We start from the raw sequence: 21,583 nt of genomic DNA, 5'->3' as shown, positions 1-21,583 counted from the left end.
ATGTATCTTCATGCTCTGCACAAAAGTTGTCTTAGCCTACTGTGATTCATTCAATCATTTTAGTACCTACCATGATTTTCATCTTATTTTAGCACTGTAAAAAAGCCACACAAGTAAGCAGTATTTTCTTTCTTTCCAGGAGGAGTTATCAACAGAATCTTTGTCAAGTCACTGCCAACTACACCTCCTTAAATACACTGAAAGCAACAATTATACAACTGTCATAATACTACAATTTGTATAAAACAGAATTATCAGAGTTCTGAAGGCTGTGGGAACCTTTCTACTTGTGACAGTCTGAAAAATAGTGAAATGACTACTCTATATGTTCTTTTCCAAGGAAAAGTTAAAAGCTAAAATGAATATGAACTATCAGCTGCAGATCAGATTTTATAATGTTTTAGGCAAGACTTCGACAAAAACTGCAACAACAGTTTTCCAAAGGGTACCTATACCTGTGTATTTAGAATTCCACAATAATATTTAGAACTGCAGTATAGTGTGCCAATAGCAATTTAAATTCTCTTACACACAGGAAATCCACTATCTCGTGAAATATTACAACTTCATTAGAAACTGTACAACTACAAATATTGTCAACTTAAGAACTTCTTGTTGCTTTTAGATAAACCCAAGGTATCATCCTCTATGCATGTAACACATTTGCAGTCCCCTGTATCTTAACTGCTTATAGTCAGGTCTTTCATACTCCACAGAATCTCCACACAAGAACATCCTACTTATGTTTCTGATTGTGCTGTGTGCTGGAGTTGTCTTTTTTCAAAGTCTTTCTCTCACTTTCCTCAGTTTTCAAAAGACTTCACTCTTTTCTCCTCTTCAAAACACTGTCTTTTCTCTGCCTCATTATTCAATTACTTCCTTAACCTTTTAAATCATGTCTGCTTTCCCTGGTTGCCTGGTGATGTAGTAACCATTGAGAGTTGCCTTAATTTAGTTATACTTGGCTGAATTATGGGATTTTTTTTTTCCTTTTCATGATGCATTTTTAGCCAGAAAACATTAGCTGCCATTCCACTGGCCCCTCAATGTATTTTCTTCTTTATTTCCAACTTGTTTTCTCTTCCACCACTTCGTTGTTCGTATTTCCAGTCATCCTCCCAAGAAGAAACCCCTTGTCATGCCTCTCCAAGTTCATCCCTCCATTACCAGAAAACATTAATGGATAGTTGACAGATCAGTATGTGAAGATGTTTGTTATTTTTCAGCAAACACTTGTAAATGCTATATTTGGAGTGATATCACTAAATAATAATTACAGTGTTATCATCCTTTGTGTCAATTTTGATAGCAAGAGCTCACATTCAGGTTCAGAACTACCACTCTTAGGCACATTTAAAGCATTCCAATATTGGAGCTGAATGGAAAGCTCAAAGTCTATAGAAACTGTATAAAGATATAAACACTCATGAAACAATTGTTCTTGTATCTTCCTTCTATAGAACAGTTTACATTTTGATTTTAAAAGGTTAAATTCTCACTCTTGGGTCCTGGGACATGATCAAAGATAAAAGGCTTTTAATTTTGTTCCCATTTCCCTCAAGTCATGTGGTTTTCATGATTTTGCATACTGTGAGAGAAAAGTTTCTTTCCACTTGAAACCTACTGTGTACAGTATAAATGATGTGCCTTGATGGCATTATTGTAAGTACTGCAACTTTGTATTACCATCAACACATTTTCCATTTGCATTTTTAAGATGTTAAAGTAATTAAATGTACATTAATGATTTGGGCTGAACAATTATCCTAACTAGGCTGGCTTATGCTTACCAAACAGCAAAAACCACCATCAGAGGTTTAAAATTACTAGGAATTATGATGATAGTATACGTGTTTGTTTACTAGCAATTTTAATTGTACCCACAACAATGCCCCTAGGCACCTTTAATGAGAGACATATTTTCAGATCTTAAATACATTTTGTTTTTTAATACAGTCTGCTAACAAACATAATATAAACATGAATTAAAGTCATTCGAAATGTGCATTAGAAATGTAAAGTATTGTAGAATATTGTTTAGGCTCAGGTATTTTTTCCTACCCTCCTTATTGAAGTAATAGTTCAATTCAAAAACTATGGGGAAAAAAGGCCTCTGAACAGAAGAAATTCCCAGTCTTTGGAGCTAGCTCATTAAACTAAAGGAGTCATACAAAGACATGTCTTTTACACGCACTTCAGGGTTACAGTAAATTTTTTTATGAGCCTTGTCCTTTGTGTACCATTATATTGCCACCTTCTCTTGGAAGACGTCACTGGAATCTGCTTCTGAAACATAAATCCAGTCAAGTATTTGGGATTCTGTTGTACCTCACCTACTCCTCTTGGGCATAACAAGCAAACACTTTCAAAGCACCTACCCAAACATATTCAGGTGTTTTGCAGCCCTATTAGTAACGCAAGAAGAATATGACTCTAAAAGATATCTATTGGTTCCATCCTCTCAGCAGAACACATTAGCATGTTCTATTGGTAACATACTATTCAAATATTACTGTCTGATTAAGAGTATACAATTTAGAAGCTTAAATTAAAAAAAAAAATCTTTTTTATTTAATATACCACTTAACAAGCATTTAAAACCCTCATTAAAGTCCTCCAAAGAACCCAATTCTTCATAACTGAAAGACTGATGTACCTTTTCACCTCTACATGAACCGATTGATCTGTTTCTTTAAAAAAAAAAAAAAAAAATTGAAAGCAGCCACTGTTAGACTCACCAATAAAATGATCTCTGAAATCCTTGGCTGATTTTCTGTTAGGCCTCAGTAAAACTGCCATACAATTCCCCTGCTTGTTAAATGTCATTAACTTTTATTTATTAGGGATGACAAAGATTAGTCTATCTAAAGCATAATGAGAATTACCTGTTTCAAGATGCCCGCTGCCATTTCATGGCTGCAGTCAAAGATTACATGGAATTCTTTGCCTCTTTTCATCTCCTTTAACAATGGCTTTGCATCTTTTGTGTCAGCTGGTAACTGACGGATTTTTAGTCTCAGGTTGTATCGTGATGGAGCCTTGATGAGCTCTTGTAATCGAATAAGACCTTAAAGAAAACAGAGGAGTCAAAACAAAATAAAATCAACAAAACAAGAACCTGGGCTGCTAGCAGGACAACTTAATATAAATATTCAAAGTTTCCTGAATTTTTCTTTCTTCTCACTGCATTGCAACTGATACACTCACAATACTTCCTTATCACACAAGTCTTTCTTCTACTTTAATATTAGCAGACAGTAAGCAGCCTCAGTCAGGATTACCTTAAGACAGACAAATCTTCCTTTAGCATTATCATGCAACTGTGATATTCCTCTTCAAAGAACATATATATTTATTCTAATTCAATTAAAGCAATATCCTAGACTAATAGTTTGTAATCAGACTCCCAGTCTCCTAATTAATCTATTACAAAATTCTGAACCATTTCAGCACTGTAGAACTCTCATATCATTCACATGAGTACTATATATTTTTTCTTGATTATACAGGTAACAAAACACATATATGCAGCAGTGAAGAGGGTCTTATGAACTAAACATCTGCTGTATGGCTGACAAAAACGGCGGAGGAGAGAGATAACGATTCAAAAACTTTCTTCCAAGCTTTGTTCTGCTTAAGAGTGTTACTCAAGAAGGTGAGAAAAGTGTGCATCACTTCATTATGTCCTCAAAAGCCTACCTGGGCTGTTCAAGAATCAAAAAAATAGAAAGTCCTCCACTTCATAAATCTTGTCATGATTGGACTACCACAAAGAAAGAAAAAATGCCACTAAAATTTGAAATAGAATATTTACAGACACAGGAACTAATCCCAGAGCAATTAAAAACTATCAAGGAGAATACTATAGTAATGGTGTATGCTTGCTAGGTCACCAATGTGTCTGAGAGAGAAGCAATGAGTGATAAATGACTACATTGTAAAATAAGTACAAAAGTTGTAGAAGCTACTGAAGGAACCTAAGTATGAGAAAGAGGGGAAGAAAATCTGTGAATGCACATCGCTGTAGTACACTAACTAGACCTCAGAGGTGGGACAGTACAGGTGTGCATGTAGGCAAACAAAAAAGTATTTATGCTTTCAATAACTGTCAGGATACAGTAACCAATGAGCTTCCTCAAAACATATTTTAAAGATAAATCTGAGACATAAACAAGTTCCAGGAATTTCAAAGCTAAGATTTTTCTCCTATCCTCATCAGTGTGAAATGAAAAAAGCAACGCTAAGCTTTTGGTGTGTAGTATTTTTGCTCATAGCTTCTACATGTATCAGTAATTATTAGTAATAATTACAGTTAACATGTACTTCCATTTTTAGAATTTTGACATATGTTTTTCATTATGTTTCCAGCCATCAACACTTATTAAAATTCAGATTAATTATGCAGGGCACAAAACATGTTCCAATCTACTAAACTTCAGTAGTCCACCAGGCCATCCACTGCAAGGAATGTTTGTTCAACCTCATCCATACTTTAAAAATAAATCCTTTCTGGCACAAGTTGAACAGTTTCCAGCTTGCTAGGCTCTCACAGGAACAATTTCAGAAAACAGAACTCCTTCACTCACAAGGGCTGCCGCCTCCCCCACAGAGCACCCTGGACATGCCACTCTGCAGCATACACGTGGTATAGGGAGTTACCATGAAGCTGTGTCACAGGTGTCAAGTACCAGCACAATAGTCAGCCCACAGCTCCTTGCTGCAGAGAAACACCTCACGGAGCAAAAGCTCAGGTAGCACTGAGCATACATCTCACTGGTGCTTTTATTTCTATGTCAGAGCACCAATGGGTAAAGTGCTGAAAAGCAGCATTTCTTCATTCAGGCATTAAGTGGGAACTCAGATTGAGTAAAGGCTTTCCAGGCTTCCGAATCAGTCTCTTACAAACATGAACCTTCCATGCTGTACCTAGCATTTGTGAGGCCATATTTGTGTCATATAAAGTGTGCAAAGAGCAGTCTAGTTTTCCTAGAAAAGTGGCATAAGTAACCTGAAAAAGAAACAAACAAACACACGCATACAGAAAAAAATCCACCAAAACCAAAACCCAATATTCTCTTTCCTTTTTCTTCTTCATTAGGCCTGAATGAAGACACTGGAAACTAGAGTTGAAATATGTTGGACATGTTGGTGGTGCATCGTGACCTACCCAGTGCTGGTCCCAGTCAACCTCAACCGCAGTGGAAAAAGGCTGAAAACACCCTCTTCAAGGGAGGGACCTCCTTGTCACAACACAGCCTGGCTGAGGGGGTGGCAGGCTGCAGCCACGGGCACCTCAAGCCAGGGCAGGGACCCCCCTGAGATACAGTGGCCTGGAGCAACAGGAAAAGCCATTACAGACAAAGCAGCAGAAAAAGTAAAACAAAACAGCCTGAACCTGCTGTTCCTCCAGTCACATCCCAGGTTAAAAGTCATTGAACCACATGTAGCCTCTGGTGAAAATATGCACAGTGGGGTTTTTTTGGTTCCTAAGGAGGAAAAAGGTTTGTAATTGCATCCTTTCTCTCAGAAGCAAAATGAGTGATCAGAAGCTTGTGTTTAAAAGTAATTAAGTAAAAAGCCCTGATTACGGATTGGTTTGCCTGCAATGTTTTCCAAACATTTTGAGCTGTTTAATTTTTCCTCCTTTCTTTTCTAGGTTAAATATTGAAGAGTGGGTCATTATTTGTGACCAAAGGAAAAATTAAGCACTGAAAACATATAACCTGAAAGAATAAGCTCCTACATGTAAATTACAGCACGTTGGTCTGGCCACAGATAAATAAATTCTGCCACTATTCTTGGAGTAACCATCTGTGTTTGGAGTTCATTTTTTCACAGGTAAAAGACATCATATGTTTAAGGTTTTTGCAGTAAAACTAGTGCTTTCCAGTAACCAAAAATGAGTTCTACCTTATTTAGCCTCTTTAACATATAGTCCTGAACAAACCAGGTAAAGTCAGACCAATTAGTTTTTTCCTTTCATTTTTAGATGTTGCCAAAAATTCTTCTGTCTGTATTTTCACTTTTCCCTAATACTGTTACAACTCATTTGAATGAGTGAGATTGCTGAGACTCAAGGAAGACTGCTTCTTCCTAATGTGTCCAGCTCATTTGTGGGACTCCATTTCTATTATAGTTTTAGGTCAAATAAACATGTAGTATTTCTACATTATCTATGAGTTTCTGAGCTACTGTTGATCCCAAAGTAACTTTTGTTACTGTTGTCCGACATTAGACAAACTGTACAAGCTGGTTATTCTTGATCAAAATAGAAAGCTGTCATACACTGAGAAATAATGTCTCTGGATCAGCAAAGGGCAGTTTCAAAAGGGCACATATGTAGCTCATGTGTAGCAAATCAGAAAAAGAGGTACCAAAGCCTCCAATGAAGGGAAGAACATCATATGAAAACTACAAGGACAGTGAAGCTAAGGACAAAATGAGCCCTTTCTTCACTATGGTTTTGAGAAGATATTTGTCAACAAAAAAACACAGATGTCAGCCTAGAATATTTTTTTAAACAACTGATTTACAATATAAAATGAAGTACAGTCCTCAGATGAAATGCTGACCTCTTATTTTATCAGCATTACAGTATCCCAGTATAATTAAAATTAAAAAAAAAATAATAAAATAAAATAAAAAGGATCATTTGTGTGGACAAGCTCCTAAAAACAAACAAACAATCTATTTTACAATGGTATAGAAATAATTGGTGCATTTTGGGAATGTACTTCCTGCAGTTTCTTTCACGAGGGACACCTTTTTCCTGTCCCTTTAAACTCTCAATTCCTTCTTTTAGCAGCCACTGTGGTAGAGCCTTACCTCTGAATGGCTGGGAAGAATGTGGTGTGAGTAACTCTTTTCAGAAGCTGCCATCAATTCATCTTTAAGGAGAATCCTGAAGGAGCAGTTTGTGAGCTCTCCAGCTGGCATCTTCCTCCAAAGAGATCAATCACATTACCTCCTCGACATGTTCAACTTCAACCAGTCCAGGAAGCAAGAGCCCCAAGTTTGTTTTAAAACCTGTGTCTCCAGCTCAGCAGTCTTGCAAGCCATTGCTATGCCACCTGGCCTGCTCATCAACCTATTTATCATTTCCATTAATGCTGCCTTTGTGTTGCACAGGAAGAATGTAAGCAAATGCACTTTGCAATAGGCTGAACACATGAACCTTTTTCTGTACAAAAGAACACTAATGCTCTTTTAAAGGCTACTCTTACCTTCAGAATCTCAAAAACTTCAAAAATAATAATGTATGGCTTTATAGAACTACCAGAATAGTTTCTCTATTTTCAGCAAGTTGTTTCCTCTCACATTTTGCTGAGAGGAAACACATTTTGCTTCTCCCTCCCTGATGGTTCCCTGTCCAGTTTTTTTAGTTATGTCTCAGAAAAATATCACTGTATTTTGGGCTTTGTAAGTCGTATGGGTAGAAGTTAGGAGAATGCCAGTTTATTGGGCATTGATAGAACGTTTCACATCAACTGGAACAGTTAATTGCTATAAAATAACTCAAAGATATTGAACATTCTGAAGAGATGACTCATGAACTCTCAAGATTGGTTTTATCATCCTCATTCTCTACTTAAACACTTCTAGTGAAAGGATTAAAAAGAAAAGAAATTACACTTGCTAGCTACTTTAACAGTGGGCTATTCTGTGTTCTTTGGATATAACAGCATAATACAGAAACATCATTAAGAAAAATGAAGAGAAAATAGAGATGAAGGGAACTGTGTACTTACCTCCTTATCAAAGTATACAATAATGACCTACTGTCCCAAGCTCTTATAAATCAGAACACCCTTAGTCTATGTTGACGTATTCTATCACATGTTGATGACTTCATTCCAAGCTTCACTCTCCCCATATGTAGCCTTTCAGCTATACAAACACACTTAAGATAGAGTGCTTCAAAATATGCAGTTTATGTTAGAAAAAAAACAAAACAAAACAAAACATTATCAAGTTGGGTTTTCTTTGGGGCAGAGGGGGGAAAGTTCTTGTTTTGGGGAAATATATTTACTTTGAGCATATCACTTAAAAAAAAAAAAAAGTTTTAGTCATGCTGAAAAGCCAGTTCTGGGTTACTGAGTGTGAGGGGACAAATAAAAGTTACATTATTTCCAACTGAAAATATTTTCCAGAAACCTCCTGTTGGATGGAAGCCATGCCAGTAATCTAAGAATAATTATTATTTTCAGTACTTAGTTCTTTACTGGCTTTTTTTTTTTTTCTCAAATCAGCATCTTTTTATGGTCTGGACTGGACGGACACTAAATCTTCTCCAGATACAAAACTTCAGCATAGAATAATGATACTGATGGCAGCAATCCATTTACTGACTTAATTGTCTGCTGAAAACAAGATTTCTAGGGAGAAGAACTATTCCCCTCTCTAAACCTTTCCATAATTGTGGCTATCATGCAGCATCACAACATCCATCTTGCCCGCAGGCTGACTTCTTGTGTGCTGTTCTGTGTCCATTTATCTGTGGACATTTATCAAGACAACCGGATAGTTTTGCACAAGCTCCAAAGCTCAGTATTTAGAAGCATACAACAGAAATACTTCAGATGTTTATTTTCATTTTAAAGGGTATACAGTTCATAGACATAGAATCATAGAATGTCCTGAGTTGGAAAGGACCCACAAGGATCAGAGTCCAACTCCTGTCCCTGCACAGGACAACCCCACAATTCACACCTTGTGTCTGAGGATGTTGTCCAATCACTCCTTGAATACTGTTAGGCTTGGGGCTATGACTACCTCCCTGGGGAGCCTGTTCCTTTATTAGAAATAAACTAATTCAACGATGAAGTGTGTGTGGGAAGAAGGGACTTATTTAAATGTCTTTGGTTCCAAAATTTGACATGAGCTTTAAAGTTTCACTGTTAGAGAGATGATACCTGATTTGCCTTCACATCCATACTTCTGGACTAAACTGCATCCCCACGTATAGCAGTTAGTGCCCTTTGGGCACGTTAGAGGATAAAGTCCAGTCCCCAAAATTCAAGTGTTCCTCACTTTGTATATGGAAAGATGGACCTGATTCAAGCCCTTTAACCTTTATGTCTAGCCGTCTTACCTATTTTTTGGTCAATGTCAGCTCAACAAACAGAAGTTACTTTGTTGAAGAATTAAGATCAACAGTGATCATACAAATCATATGACTATGTGTCACCTAACTAAGGGGACTTTTCTTTCACTTCCTGATGTGCACTGCCACAAAATTATGCTGATATAACCAGTGGTGTACCTCAGAAGGATTTAGACCACAGTTACACTAATATCCAAGAAAAATCTTCCTTTCTAAAACAAACAAAGAAAAGCAGAACTATGTTTTTTTATCTAGACGTGTGTGCATCTATATTTGAAATACAAACCTCATTATTATGAAAGATCTAAAAGTGTCTAGCCTAAAGGCAGAAGAAAACTTCATTTTAGATGAAAATAAAAATCTTTGTTTTGAAACAATTACTTAGTACAGGAAATTACTTAGTATGTTTCTTCATAATTATTTGTAATTAATATTCAAGCTGAGATTACTAAAATGCCACATATAGGATAGACTAGATGTAGGGTTAAAAATCACTGAACAAAAAAAATAAGGATCCAGGTTTAACTCCACAGACAGTCAGATTTCTATTCTGATACTCTGCCTATCACTTAATTTTCCTGTGTCTTGGTTCTTAGCATCTGAATGTTAAATCTATTTTATTGCTTTCAGCATAACCAGAGGTAATTGAAATGCAATGTAATAATCAGCTTTATTGTTTCCTTAAATATGCTAAGTGAGCACGTCAGAGTATGTGTGTGAATGTCTTTTATAGTTAGCTTCAAATAGCCAATCCCAATTTATCCTATTTCCAGTAACAATTCTTTTCTAATATTGGTTCTTCAGCACTGCAGTGAAAAAAGTTCTCTACTCCATCCCACACAGTTCATGTGCAACTTAAGTTCAGAAAAGTTCTTCAGCTCATGGAAGGGTTTTGATCTTGAAGATCTCCATAACAAGATGGAGAAAATGAGTTTTTTCATACCATCTGATTATTTAGTTGCAGCATGCAGCTAGCTAGAGGCAGGGGGAAACAAAACCAAGCAAAAAGAAAAGATCACCACATTGTTCATTCCTTCCCTCACCTCCACACCTAGAAAAGTAATTTAATAGAATAGAAGAAAATTTGAATATTAAGAAAACTTCAATCCTTTTATATTAGATTTGCCATGTTTTTCTAGTCTCCAGCAACATATGATATTCCTTTACATATGTGGCTCCATTATAATATGCTGGATTTGAAATACTGCTATTATTCAGTTTTCTGAACATGTTTATTGACCATTTTCAGAAAGCTTTATCTTTAATTCAGTGTGATGATAGCAATGACAATTAACAGTCCTGAGCATTTCAAAAGAGTTCTTGTAATAGTGTGCAGTATGATCTCTCAAGAGGCTGACATCTCTGAGCACTGCAGTTTAATGAGAGTGAAGGGGAAAAAGGAGATCTACTACAGCCAAAGGACAAAACATCTTTTGTCAATGCCATCAGAATCAGCATTAAAAGAAGCAGTAGAACAAGTCAGCAATTTCTAGCTGTACCATAGAAGTATCAGTATTGTAACAACCTCATTAAAAAATAACATCTTCTAGAAATCAAAATGGACTTGGTTGGAAAAGAAACATAAATGAACATTCTAAACGGGAATTTGCACTATGTAAGCAAATTTATTCTTAGAAACAAAAGCAGTTATGTTTTTGTTAAAAGAATTGGTAAGAGTGCAAGAGAAGAAAAATCTGTAATTGCAGTTAAAATGTGTTAAGACAGGAATATTTGAACTGAGACTGATGTAAAGCAATTCAAAAAGAGCTTGGCATCTCATGTGTATTTCACAGTGTTCTTCCAACTAGAGTTTAAATTTAAGCCCCATGCAAGATGTAATACTGATTATATCTCCATTTCCCTGTTTTCATTTTTCTCTTAAATAGTATTCCTGTCACGTTTTTCTGCATTTGAAAACAGTAAATAACATTTTCCAGTCTTCACAAAAGAAAGAATTGTTTTGATCATAAATTCCTCAGTGAATTTTCAATAAGATTTAAATTCTTAAATTTATTCAAACCCACAAGAGCAAAATAATTTAAAAAACTATTTGGATTATGTTTGTTGTTAATGCAATAATTTCTGGCAATATTACCTCCACTTCTGTTCCTTAGGCTTATAGAAAAATACTATAAAGTACCTTATGGATTGATTTTATTTTTATTTTAAACCTATAGTTTTATTTTTATAATACCACATCTTGTTGCAGTAAGTCCAAATTCCATTCTTGGCCAAAGCAGGAAGGGAGCTCTGGTATATGTTTTCATAAAAGATGGGCTCAGATGATGCATTCTGTTTAACTTGATGATTTTGACTTTTCTTTTCAAAAAATTAATTAAAATCTCTATAGAATTATTCTCAAAGAACAACTACAGGTTCACTTACCAAAAAGAACGAAATAATTTAACTTATTACTCTTCAGACAGGTAGCTAAAGTAATTCTTAACTTTCAAAGTGCAAAAAGACTAGAACAGTTTGAAAGTGAAATTTTACCTTCACAATATTCTCCTTACTGCTGGTATTTTCATGTGACACTGGAAAAACACTTCTGAACTTTATTGAACAAATGTTATGATAATTTTCTCAGAAAAGGAGTACACCAAGTTAACTACTCAGCTACATCTAAATACCACAATTAGGATTAACACAACTACTAATTGTATTTTCATTTGAAATTACTGTGCACAGTACTTTGCACTTAAAAGATACTATGCAATATGTAACCATTCTGGAAAATATTTCTTCATTCTCCAGAAATAGAACAAAATTATTACTGCTTTTGATTATTACAATTTACTAAATCTGAGTTTATTAAGAAAGATTTAAAAATTGATTGTCTTTAATAAGAAGATTCAATAAAATTGTGGATGTTTTTACAAATGCTGCAACCTCTGTCTGACCCAGTGACTGAACAGGTGTCAAATTAGAAATGTTTGCCATTCCAGCTGATATGCATGGGAAACATCAAGTCTACTTTGTTCCTCATGGCAAATACAGAACCAGAATAAATGGTAGTTAAAATTGCACAGGTCAAATTGGTATAAATATAGAAAAATATACACAGGTATAATTTTCATCTAATTTCTAATTAATCAATGCAGTAACTTAATAGTAGTTTATAATTTAGTATTTCTGAACATGTGATAGATACATTAGTCAGTATCAGTGGTAGGGAACAGTCCTGACAGTGACTTTAAAAGATATTACCTGTATTTTCTGTTCTGTCTAGCAAAAGAAGTATGAATATATAGCTATTTAAAAAGAAAAACAAAACAAAACAAAACAAAACCACACTTTATTCTACCCAATTTTAAGTAGGTTCCATGTTAGGAAAGTAGTTATTAAGAATAGGTGGATGATTTAGATGTTAAGTGAAAATAAGTAATCAGAATTAATGTATTTCAAAATTTGGATAAATATCTAAGGAGGAATAAATGTGAGCTTGTCTACTTTTTCCACCTATCATCCATGACTTCTCAAAAGGTAATTATTAACAGATCTAAGATTACTTCATTTTTAAGATTTTCAAAAGTATCTTACTCAAGGGACCTAAGTCCCTTGATAACTGTTTCTTTAATTAAGTTTCAGTATTATTTAAGAAATCATCAACTGATGTTTCTTCAGCTTGGACTCCAATTAATTCTGTTGGCAGAAATTCCAGTTTTAATGACATGTATTTTCTTGAATTCTATTCACTGTATTTTGCTGGTTTGCAGTTCCCTAATAATAAACCATTATTTTTCCACTCGCAAGCATTAATTCTCTATGAGAAATATCACAAGAACATCTCATACATGGGCATTCAGTATTTTCAGTATTAAAAAAAATAAACATGCATTGTAACATCTTTCTAAGAATACTGTAAAAATTATGTTCTTCTATACTCCTTTTCTCAATAAACACCTAGTTTCAGATATCTGTTGAAATTAAAACCTCGCCTGTGGTTAGTTTTGTTAGATGATTCTAAAAATGATGGAAGAAACCACTTTGTCCATTTAATTGTCAAGGTTCAGTGGTTTGGAACTTGATCCACAGGAATGCAAATCACAATAACAATACTCCTTTGTGCTTTTTATAATTGCACTGTTGCTCCCAGCTGATGTCTCCTACTGTATTGCAGAGTGAGGATTATCTTTAAGAAAGCTCTCCCTATTTCTGCTTGTCATCTATTCTTGAACAAATGTTACCCTTCTATATCAAAATTTCAAACCTGAAATTTATTCTACTGCATGCCAGCCATGTCAGTTTGTAAGTTTCTGTTATAGTTCACCAAGATTGAAGTCTTGTCTTCTAAACTCAGGTAAAATGCACTGTTATTCTATCAGTTGTCAAATGTTCCAATACAGCATTGTCAACTCATTTCATTCCTTCTCTCTCTCATTCTGCTAAGAATAGACCTTAGTTATACAGATGTGTTTACAAAGAACAACTTTTCACATAAATTGAGATGTTAATTCATTTACAGAAAAACAGAAACAAGTCGACCTTTACAGACCATCTCATTTTCTACCTTCCTTCCTAGCTGTCTGTTCTCTAAGGTTTCTTGAACAGCTTTTCTCATCTTTGTGGTGAACTATGTGTATTCTTCTTAAAGATAATTTTTCTCCCTAGCCAAGATTTACTTCGGATCACAAGATTTTTTTTCCTTAATCCATCAGCAATGTTGCCCACCTGATATCACCCCACATCCATTTCAAACCCAAGATATTTAATTCACCTTAGTGTAAAGATTTGTTGCTTTTTGTTTGTTTGTTTTGTTTTTATGTATTAATAGTACAAGAAAAAAAAATGACAAGATGTGAGGTACCTGGAAATAAGGAATGTGAAATATAGAATAGGACAGTTCCATTGGAAGGGATCATTACGTCCAACTGCCTGACTACTTCAGGGTGATCAATAGTTAAGGTATGTTGGGAGCTCTGTCCAAATGCCTCTTAACACTGGGACATTGACTACCTCTGTAGAAAGCCCATTCCGGTGTTTGACCACCATCTTAATGAAAAAATGCATCCTAATGTCAAGTCTGAACCTCTCTTGAAGCAGTTTTGAGCCATTCCCACACATCCTGTCCCTGGATACCAGGGAGATGAGCTCAGCACCTCTCTTTCAACATCATATCCTCAGGAAGCTGCAGAGTTTAAGAAGGACAAGGATTTTGCTGGAGGGAGTCCAGCAGAGGGCTACGAAGATGATTATGGACCTATAGTACCTTTCTTATGAAAAGAGACTGAGAGAGCTGGATCTGTTCAGCCTGGAGAAGAAAAAGCTGAGAGGGGATCTCATCACTGTTTATAAATACCTGAAGGGTGGATGTCAAGAGGATGGAACCAGACTCCTTTTAGTGGTGCCCAGCAATAGGATGAGGGGCAACAGGCACAGGCTGAAGCACAAGTGGTTCCATCTGCATATGAGGAAAAACTTCTTTACTTGGAGGGTGCCAGAGCACTGGAACAGGCTGCCCAGAGGTGTTGTTGAGTCTCCTTCTCTGGAGACATTCAAGACCTGCCTGGACACGTTCGCATGCAATCTACTCTAGGTGAACCTGCCATAGGAGGTGGGTTGGACTAGGTGATCTCCAAAGGTCCCTCCCAACCCTAACCATTCTGTGAGAGCCATGAGGTCAACCCTCAGCCTCCTTTTCTCCAACCGGACAATCTCAGGCACTCCTCATAGGGCATCCCACCTTGCAGCCCTTTCACCAGCTTTGTTGCCCTACTCTGGACACACTGAAGTACCTTAATATTTTTTTTAAGTTGTGGGTGCTAGAACTGCACACAATACTCAAGGTAAGGCCACAACAATGCTCTCATAAAGACAACAGTAATAAGAAAATGTGAATTTTAATACTGGTCCCAAGAAAGAAATTGTAGTTCTATTTATGAATCAATGTTACCTGTATACTACAGTAAAAATATCAAGAAAGTGGCATCTTTATCTTCCCTTCATTTGAATTAAAGCACAAGGCTCAATATTGAAGACCAACACAAAACATTTTTATTTCTGAAGTCATTTTTTCCAGCTTTGGCTTCTGTTCATAGATGCAACAGATTTTTGGTGTTTATACTTATTCACCCAAGACCAAAACAAATGTTAATTAAGAAAAAAAAAATCAGAGCCCTGTTTATATCAACTTGATCTGCATAAAGTATTAGTTGGCAATACAAGAGTCACTATAATTTAAAGGCTCCAACATCAAACTGTTCATGTATTCTTTGTTTTGGAATTCTCTGAGATTCACATCTTATTTAGAATTTATCCAGTCTGTGTTCTTTAGCACAGGGATTAGACAATGTACTTGAAAATAAGTTACTGTTTTGAGACCAGTTAAAACCATTAGGACATGCAGCTGATAAACATACTGTTTTTCCTTTCTTAAGGACAATTGACTGTAGCAAATCTGTAAATCTGAAAGGACTTAATTAGTATCCAGGGACAGTTTAGTGGTACTTAACTAAGAGACCATAAATTACTGGAAGGAGGAAAAGGAAAAGGAAAAAAAGGAAAAGGAAAAAGGAAAAAGGAGAAAGGAAAAAGGAGAAAGGAAAAAGGAGAAAGGAAAAAGGAGAAAGGAAAAAGGAGAAAGGAAAAAGGAGAAAGGAAAAAGGAGAAAGGAAAAAGGAAAAAGGAAAAAGGAAAAAGGAAAAAGGAAAAAGGAAAAAGGAAAAAGGAAAAAGGAAAAAGGAAAAAGGAAAAAGGAAAAAGGAAAAAGGAAAAAGGAAAAAGGAAAAAGGAAAAAGGAAAAAGGAAAAAGGAAGACCAACACTAACCAGCCTCTCATTACATCTTGCTAGGGCTTTTTAGTGGAAAAATCTAGTTGAAGGTAAAATAATTTGCCATTTAGAATGATCACAGGAAGTAATACTTCTCTTCAGACTAACAAGAAAATTTTTTGTCTGTAAAACAGGTGGACTACATAAAAAAAAAATCTGGAGAGCTAAAATACAGGGAGAAACTAAATCATAAAAGGAAGCAGAATATAGGTATTATTTAATGAAAAAAAAAAAAAATCAGGTGCAGGAGTATTCAAACACAGATTCACAGGAGAAGAAGTCACACTTTTTTTTCTTCCCCAAAAGAACAGACTTATCTATCTACTGTCACACAATGCCTATGCCATAAAATACTATCAGGGCAGAAGGCTTTATGATAATATTAAAAACTCTGCCCATTTCATGTTCATTTTTATTTCTGTTACCTTATCCCCACTGTAACAGACTGAATCTCTTCTTACTGAGACAAGATAGAGTTAAGCTTTCTAGTTTATTCACATACTTCATCCTATTTGTAGAGTCTTGACCCTTCCTTATTACATGGTATTCAGCCTGATCTTTGCTCTCTCCAGTGTTATTGATCATATCCCTTTATAAGCATCTCTCTCCCTATTTCAGCATACCACAACTTCCATTTTCTCCTGTGCTAAGTGATCCTACTTTCCCCATTACAGGCTCCTCAACATGCGAGGCAGGTCTGATCAGCACAGAACAATCCAGTATTCTGAGGTGCCCAGAGTGATGTCAGGGAGCAACAGCTAGACTCCATAGGTTAACCTACTTTGACTTAACCATTTCTGCATCATAAAACTGGGGAGGTTTGGGGACAGGGTCTCATTGCTACCCATAGTGCATGAAGAGCAACTTGTTTGTGTCTTTTCTCAAATTACTAACAAGATGTGCAGCTATTCCTCCACAGAGAACACAAGGAGAACACTTCAATGAGGGAGACAACTCAGTATTGGCTGTTCTTTGTGGTAATGTTGTAGATGTGCATATGTTAACTATTGCAAAGGAAGCCTGGGATTCCAAATTTATCTCTTATTTCAAACAGGGCTCTAAACATGGGCTGACTTCCTCTCTATGACCCTCGTACCACACAGCCTCAGATCTAATTGGATCCAGATACAAGTGGTGACAATCTATTCTGCACATCCCATCATATGGATGTTGTGAAGGCAGCTACACTAAGGATTGAAAGGCACATCAAAACACTATGTAAGACTGCATCTACACTTATATAGAGTGCCTCATGTAGCATCATGAAAATGCTCTGCTATCAGATAGTGACACAACTTGCTTCCCTTCCTATTAAGATAAGAGCACAGAGGATTGCATACAATTGGACACAATGGTGCTGTCAAGAGGCAGCTTAAGTGTGCACTTGAAGTATCAGTCTCCAGTGCATTCCTGGAAATGACACTACAGTTGACATGGACTTTTATTGACTGCAGTGTGTCAAATAACCACACAGCTTTTTTCCATTTTTGTTTATTTAAGAAGACATATCTCGTACTGAAGGAATAAAGAACATAGACACAGGTGTTATTAACTAAAATGAGTATGTGAGAATTAATAAATATTAGATAAGGAAAATTTTAACAGTTCTTTAGAGAATTCATAAAACTGAGCCCTAACAATTAATATATGAAGACATATAAATTAAACAAAAAAAATGGACCTACAGTGTTCCAGGATTTGGGGATATGAGCAACTCCCCGTAATTTTTGTTGAGGAGAATACAGACAAAGTTTATGCACGTTTTTTACCTTTCCTTTGTACCTATAAGAAGGTATTGCAAAAGTATCATCTGCCCTGGTATCCATGTTTATAAAGTAATAATGGAAATACATAAACTAAATTTGTCCCCATAAATTATTAATTTTAGCAATTAAAAAAAATTATCGTTGTAAGTGCTATAGTAACATGATTGTCTTGACCAGGGTGTACTTTTGGGAATTGTCCATTCAGATGAAGGAAATCCACAACTCTAAAATTATCATAAAATAAGGCATGCGTTATCATCCTGAACAATTTCTCAATAAAGAGAAGTAAAATGTGGATGACGAAAAAAGAAACAAAGGAGAGGGAAATAAGAACAATATCCACCTTACATTAAGGAATCACTTACCAAACAGAAATAAACCAGATATAAACAGAGATAAATGTTTTATCACTGTTGCCTTCATTTCTAAATATTACCTGAAACTATCATGTTCAGCTACAGTGCTAGGTTCACAACTGAATATTTATCTTATCTCACAGCAGGAGATAACGTCTTCCTCAGCTGAAGTAACAACTGCTTTTCAAAAGGCTCCTCTCCCACAACCTCTTGCCTCAAAAAAACACCAGCTTGCAGTTGAGCTATAACAAGATTTAAACTCTACTTTTAGATTGTCAGTTTCTCATAGCTAAGAGTTGTTCCTATATGTACTTCAAAGGCAAGTAATGCTGTGGACTTCCCAGCAGTGTGTCCTGCTTCTGAAGTCTTTGAATTATCCATAGGAGATGCTAGATTACCTCTTTAAAATGAATTCTTTTTTTCTGTCTCTTCAAACAGCAACAGATTTCAAGAAAACTAAAGATGTTGTAGATGGAATTACTGTTCATCAGCATGAACAATCAGTATAATATGAAGGGTTTAGCTACTCCAGAAAGAAATATAAATTTAAAGTGAATATTTTCTGAAATAATTATAATTCTTTCTGTCAGGCAGGCATTCTTCCTGTCCTGACAGACATTCTGTCCTGCTGTTACTGCTGTTTATCCAGCAGATTTAGTCTTCACTACAGGTAGCCTCACATGTAACACATACTGTTTCTTGATCTGATTTTTTTATTTCACTTTCAGATAGTAGCATTATCTAGCAAGGGTATCAACAAGTTTCCAGTTCACTGAACCATGAGAAGGGCTGAGGCTCACCATGCTCTTTTTTTGGCAATAACAGTTCAACTAACATGGAAGAAGTCAGCAACATTTCCAAGAAGATTAAATATATCTCATTTATTTAAGTACCTTCTTTGTAGCTTCTGTGACAGTCAGATTTTCCTCTTACCATGGTCTTAGTTCTGACTGTCACCAGACAGACCTCAAATCAAACTTAAGTTTTAAAAACATTTTTCAAAGATGTCAGTGCCAAGGCAAAACAGAAGAGCAAAACAAATTTTAGGGTGAGGCAAGGGTAAGGTACCAAACTGGTATACTTCTGCTGGAAAATCACGAGTTCATTTTTAACTCATGTAACTTATCTGCAAAGCAAGCCTCCAAACTTTATCTGGTTTCAATTCCTAGCATCTAAAATGAGGGCTCCTTCTGCAATTCTTTCTGAAAAAGCAGATATCGAAATTCCAAACAAATATGGCATCTGTATTCTAACTTAACTAATGCCAGAAGCAGCATTAGAAATCAGATCTTCTGTTTCACTGGGCATACTAGTACATCTTTGCAGTTACTATATTTACTTCCAAATTTAAGTTTTAAATAAGGTTAAAAGATATAGCTGTTAGCAACTGTTACAACTGCAGAAAACACAGTGTGACTGATTTATTGACAGCTGTGAGCTTAAACACACAGAATTCAGCAACTGAAGCAAAATTATGCAAATAATTCCACATCATTTGTTATACTCTACCTTGACAACACAAATTCTTCTAATTTAGTTAAGGTTTCTTAAATTAAGAAATATGAGTAGTGACAGCCCTCCTCCCTCTCTTTGTACATGTGAATATATCTGCACATAGTCTAATGCTTTATCCTTACCGGTGCTGTCATCATAAACAACAGTAACCGTTTTCCACTTGAAGAACTGCACAAGGTCAAGGATGGCACGGCTGAGTGAAGAGAAATCTGGATAGAGGCTGACATAGAAGGAGTCCTTGTTGTCTGACACCTGATGTTTCCAGCGAGTCTGGATATGTGGAACACCCAATGCGTTGCAGATGGATTGCACAGCATTAGCTGAGGAGCTATGGGAGGGTCCGAAGATGGCAGCCACCCCAAGGGACAGCTGATCACAGGCTGAAGAGGAGACAGAAGTCTGTCAATGATGAGAGGAAAGAAGGCAGTGTACCAGAAGGTATTGCAAAATTCATATTAAACAAAAGGCACCCCATGAATTTTAACTTTATTGCTGACAGAGATCTCTTCTTGTGTAACACTTTCACTTACACAGATTTCAACTTCAGGATACATTTCTAAGCTTTCACTCTGAGCTGATCAATAGCAACACTTAACATCAAAATATCTCTCAGCTATATTTAATAAACACTTCTATGTCAGTGGAAGTCACAAAGGCCAGCAATTGTGTATCTTTTAAAAAGCACTGACAAGAGAAGAGATTTATGCTCAGCTGCATCTTACATTTGGAAAAAGGCCATATGGGACAGTATACTAACCGAGGCTGTCCAAGCATTAACTTCTTCCTCAATCAATCGACATTATTTCTACTGAGATCCTAATTACTCAGAAAATGTATGTTAAGTATATTCTAGCTAAGTATCAGGTGAATTATTAATTTCATTTAAACAGACATTTGTATTTCTATATATGAAAAGTATGTGTGTTGACTAGCAAAAATTGAAGGTCAATATTTTCTCTGAAAGAAAACAAAATTGCTATCTGCTAATGAAAAAAAAAAAACAAACCAGTAAGTGTCCCTTTCAAACACTGGAAATATTCTGTTTTGTTACACCTATATTAGTAAATAAAACTGGCCCTGAGAGTCACTGACATGATACTGCTGCATTCAGGTAGCTTAGCTCTCTTCTTTCCAATATAGGATGGCCCTACCTATACTGTGCATTAGCAGTCTCTGGTTTGTATTATCTCCCACAGTATGACCCAGTAATAACTTCTAGACTATTAGCTGGGATATGCCAAAAAGAAGGCAGGAAAATTAGTCAATACTGCAGAGCAACATTTCAGCCCATGCCCTGCTCCTGTTTAGTTCCCTACCATAGACATAATCCTTATGAGTATGCAGTTCTGAGAAACAACAGATTCTGTCTTCTTAGAAAAAAAAAAATCCTATTTAGTCAATAGGAGTAATGGAAAGTATCTCCATAATCCAATCTAGATGTATTTGTATGAGGTTTGACTAATTAATATTGTTATTCCACCATCGACATTCCTGACAGCTGAGGAAACAAGCAGTAGAAACACATCTTGCTGTACTATTTTTCTCAGGAAGTAAAAAACTGTTTTATAATGCACTTCTTTATCAACATGATGAAAATATTGCTAAGTCTTTCAAGTGCATTCCAGAAACTATACTGGCACACCTTTTTATTACTGCAGAGCACTGGTGGTTTAAATTAACTTCTCATATATACACAGGATCGACATTGCATTTCTGAGCATAGTAGCAGGGCCTAAATGACTAGCTTGATAAAAAAAAAACATTTATGCTAATATTGCCCTTCCTAACAGTAATCAACAAGCTTTATGCAAATGTCAGTAAATGGGATCACTAACAACAGCAATAGCTACCAGATGGCTTTTCAATGGGCTTTTTTTTTTCCCCTGTTTCTGAGATTTGAATAATGCAATGCTTTCACACGTGGCACTGTCTCTATCAGATGCGTGTCAATTTTTCTAGTGCATTGAGGGTTATTTTGTTTGCATTTACAGTATTCTTCACTGAAACAGTATATTGGAAATATCATCTTGTGTTCAGGTTGCTCTTTCATACAGTATCTTTTAAAAAACTTTA

General features: G+C 35.8%; 1 protein-coding gene across 1 annotated transcript in view; it reads right to left on the bottom strand.

Moving 5' to 3' along the window:
• The window catches only part of GRIK2 (glutamate ionotropic receptor kainate type subunit 2), a gene marked incomplete at both ends in the record, with an annotated part of 381,844 nt that overhangs the window by 228,749 nt on the left and 131,512 nt on the right, over positions 1 to 21,583 (bottom strand). The window contains 2 exons of the mRNA XM_080340953.1: positions 2,886 to 3,067; positions 19,633 to 19,890. Coding sequence (XP_080197079.1) covers positions 2,886 to 3,067; positions 19,633 to 19,890 — 440 coding nt within the window. The remainder of the gene's footprint in view (positions 1 to 2,885; positions 3,068 to 19,632; positions 19,891 to 21,583) is intronic.

Source organism: Nesoenas mayeri (genome assembly GCF_963082525.1).
Source record: "Nesoenas mayeri genome assembly, chromosome: 3".
In the NCBI taxonomy this organism is placed as follows: Eukaryota; Metazoa; Chordata; class Aves; order Columbiformes; family Columbidae; genus Nesoenas; species Nesoenas mayeri.
The sequence above is the reverse complement of the archived record's forward strand: the minus strand, read 5'-3'. Positions and strand labels throughout refer to the sequence as shown.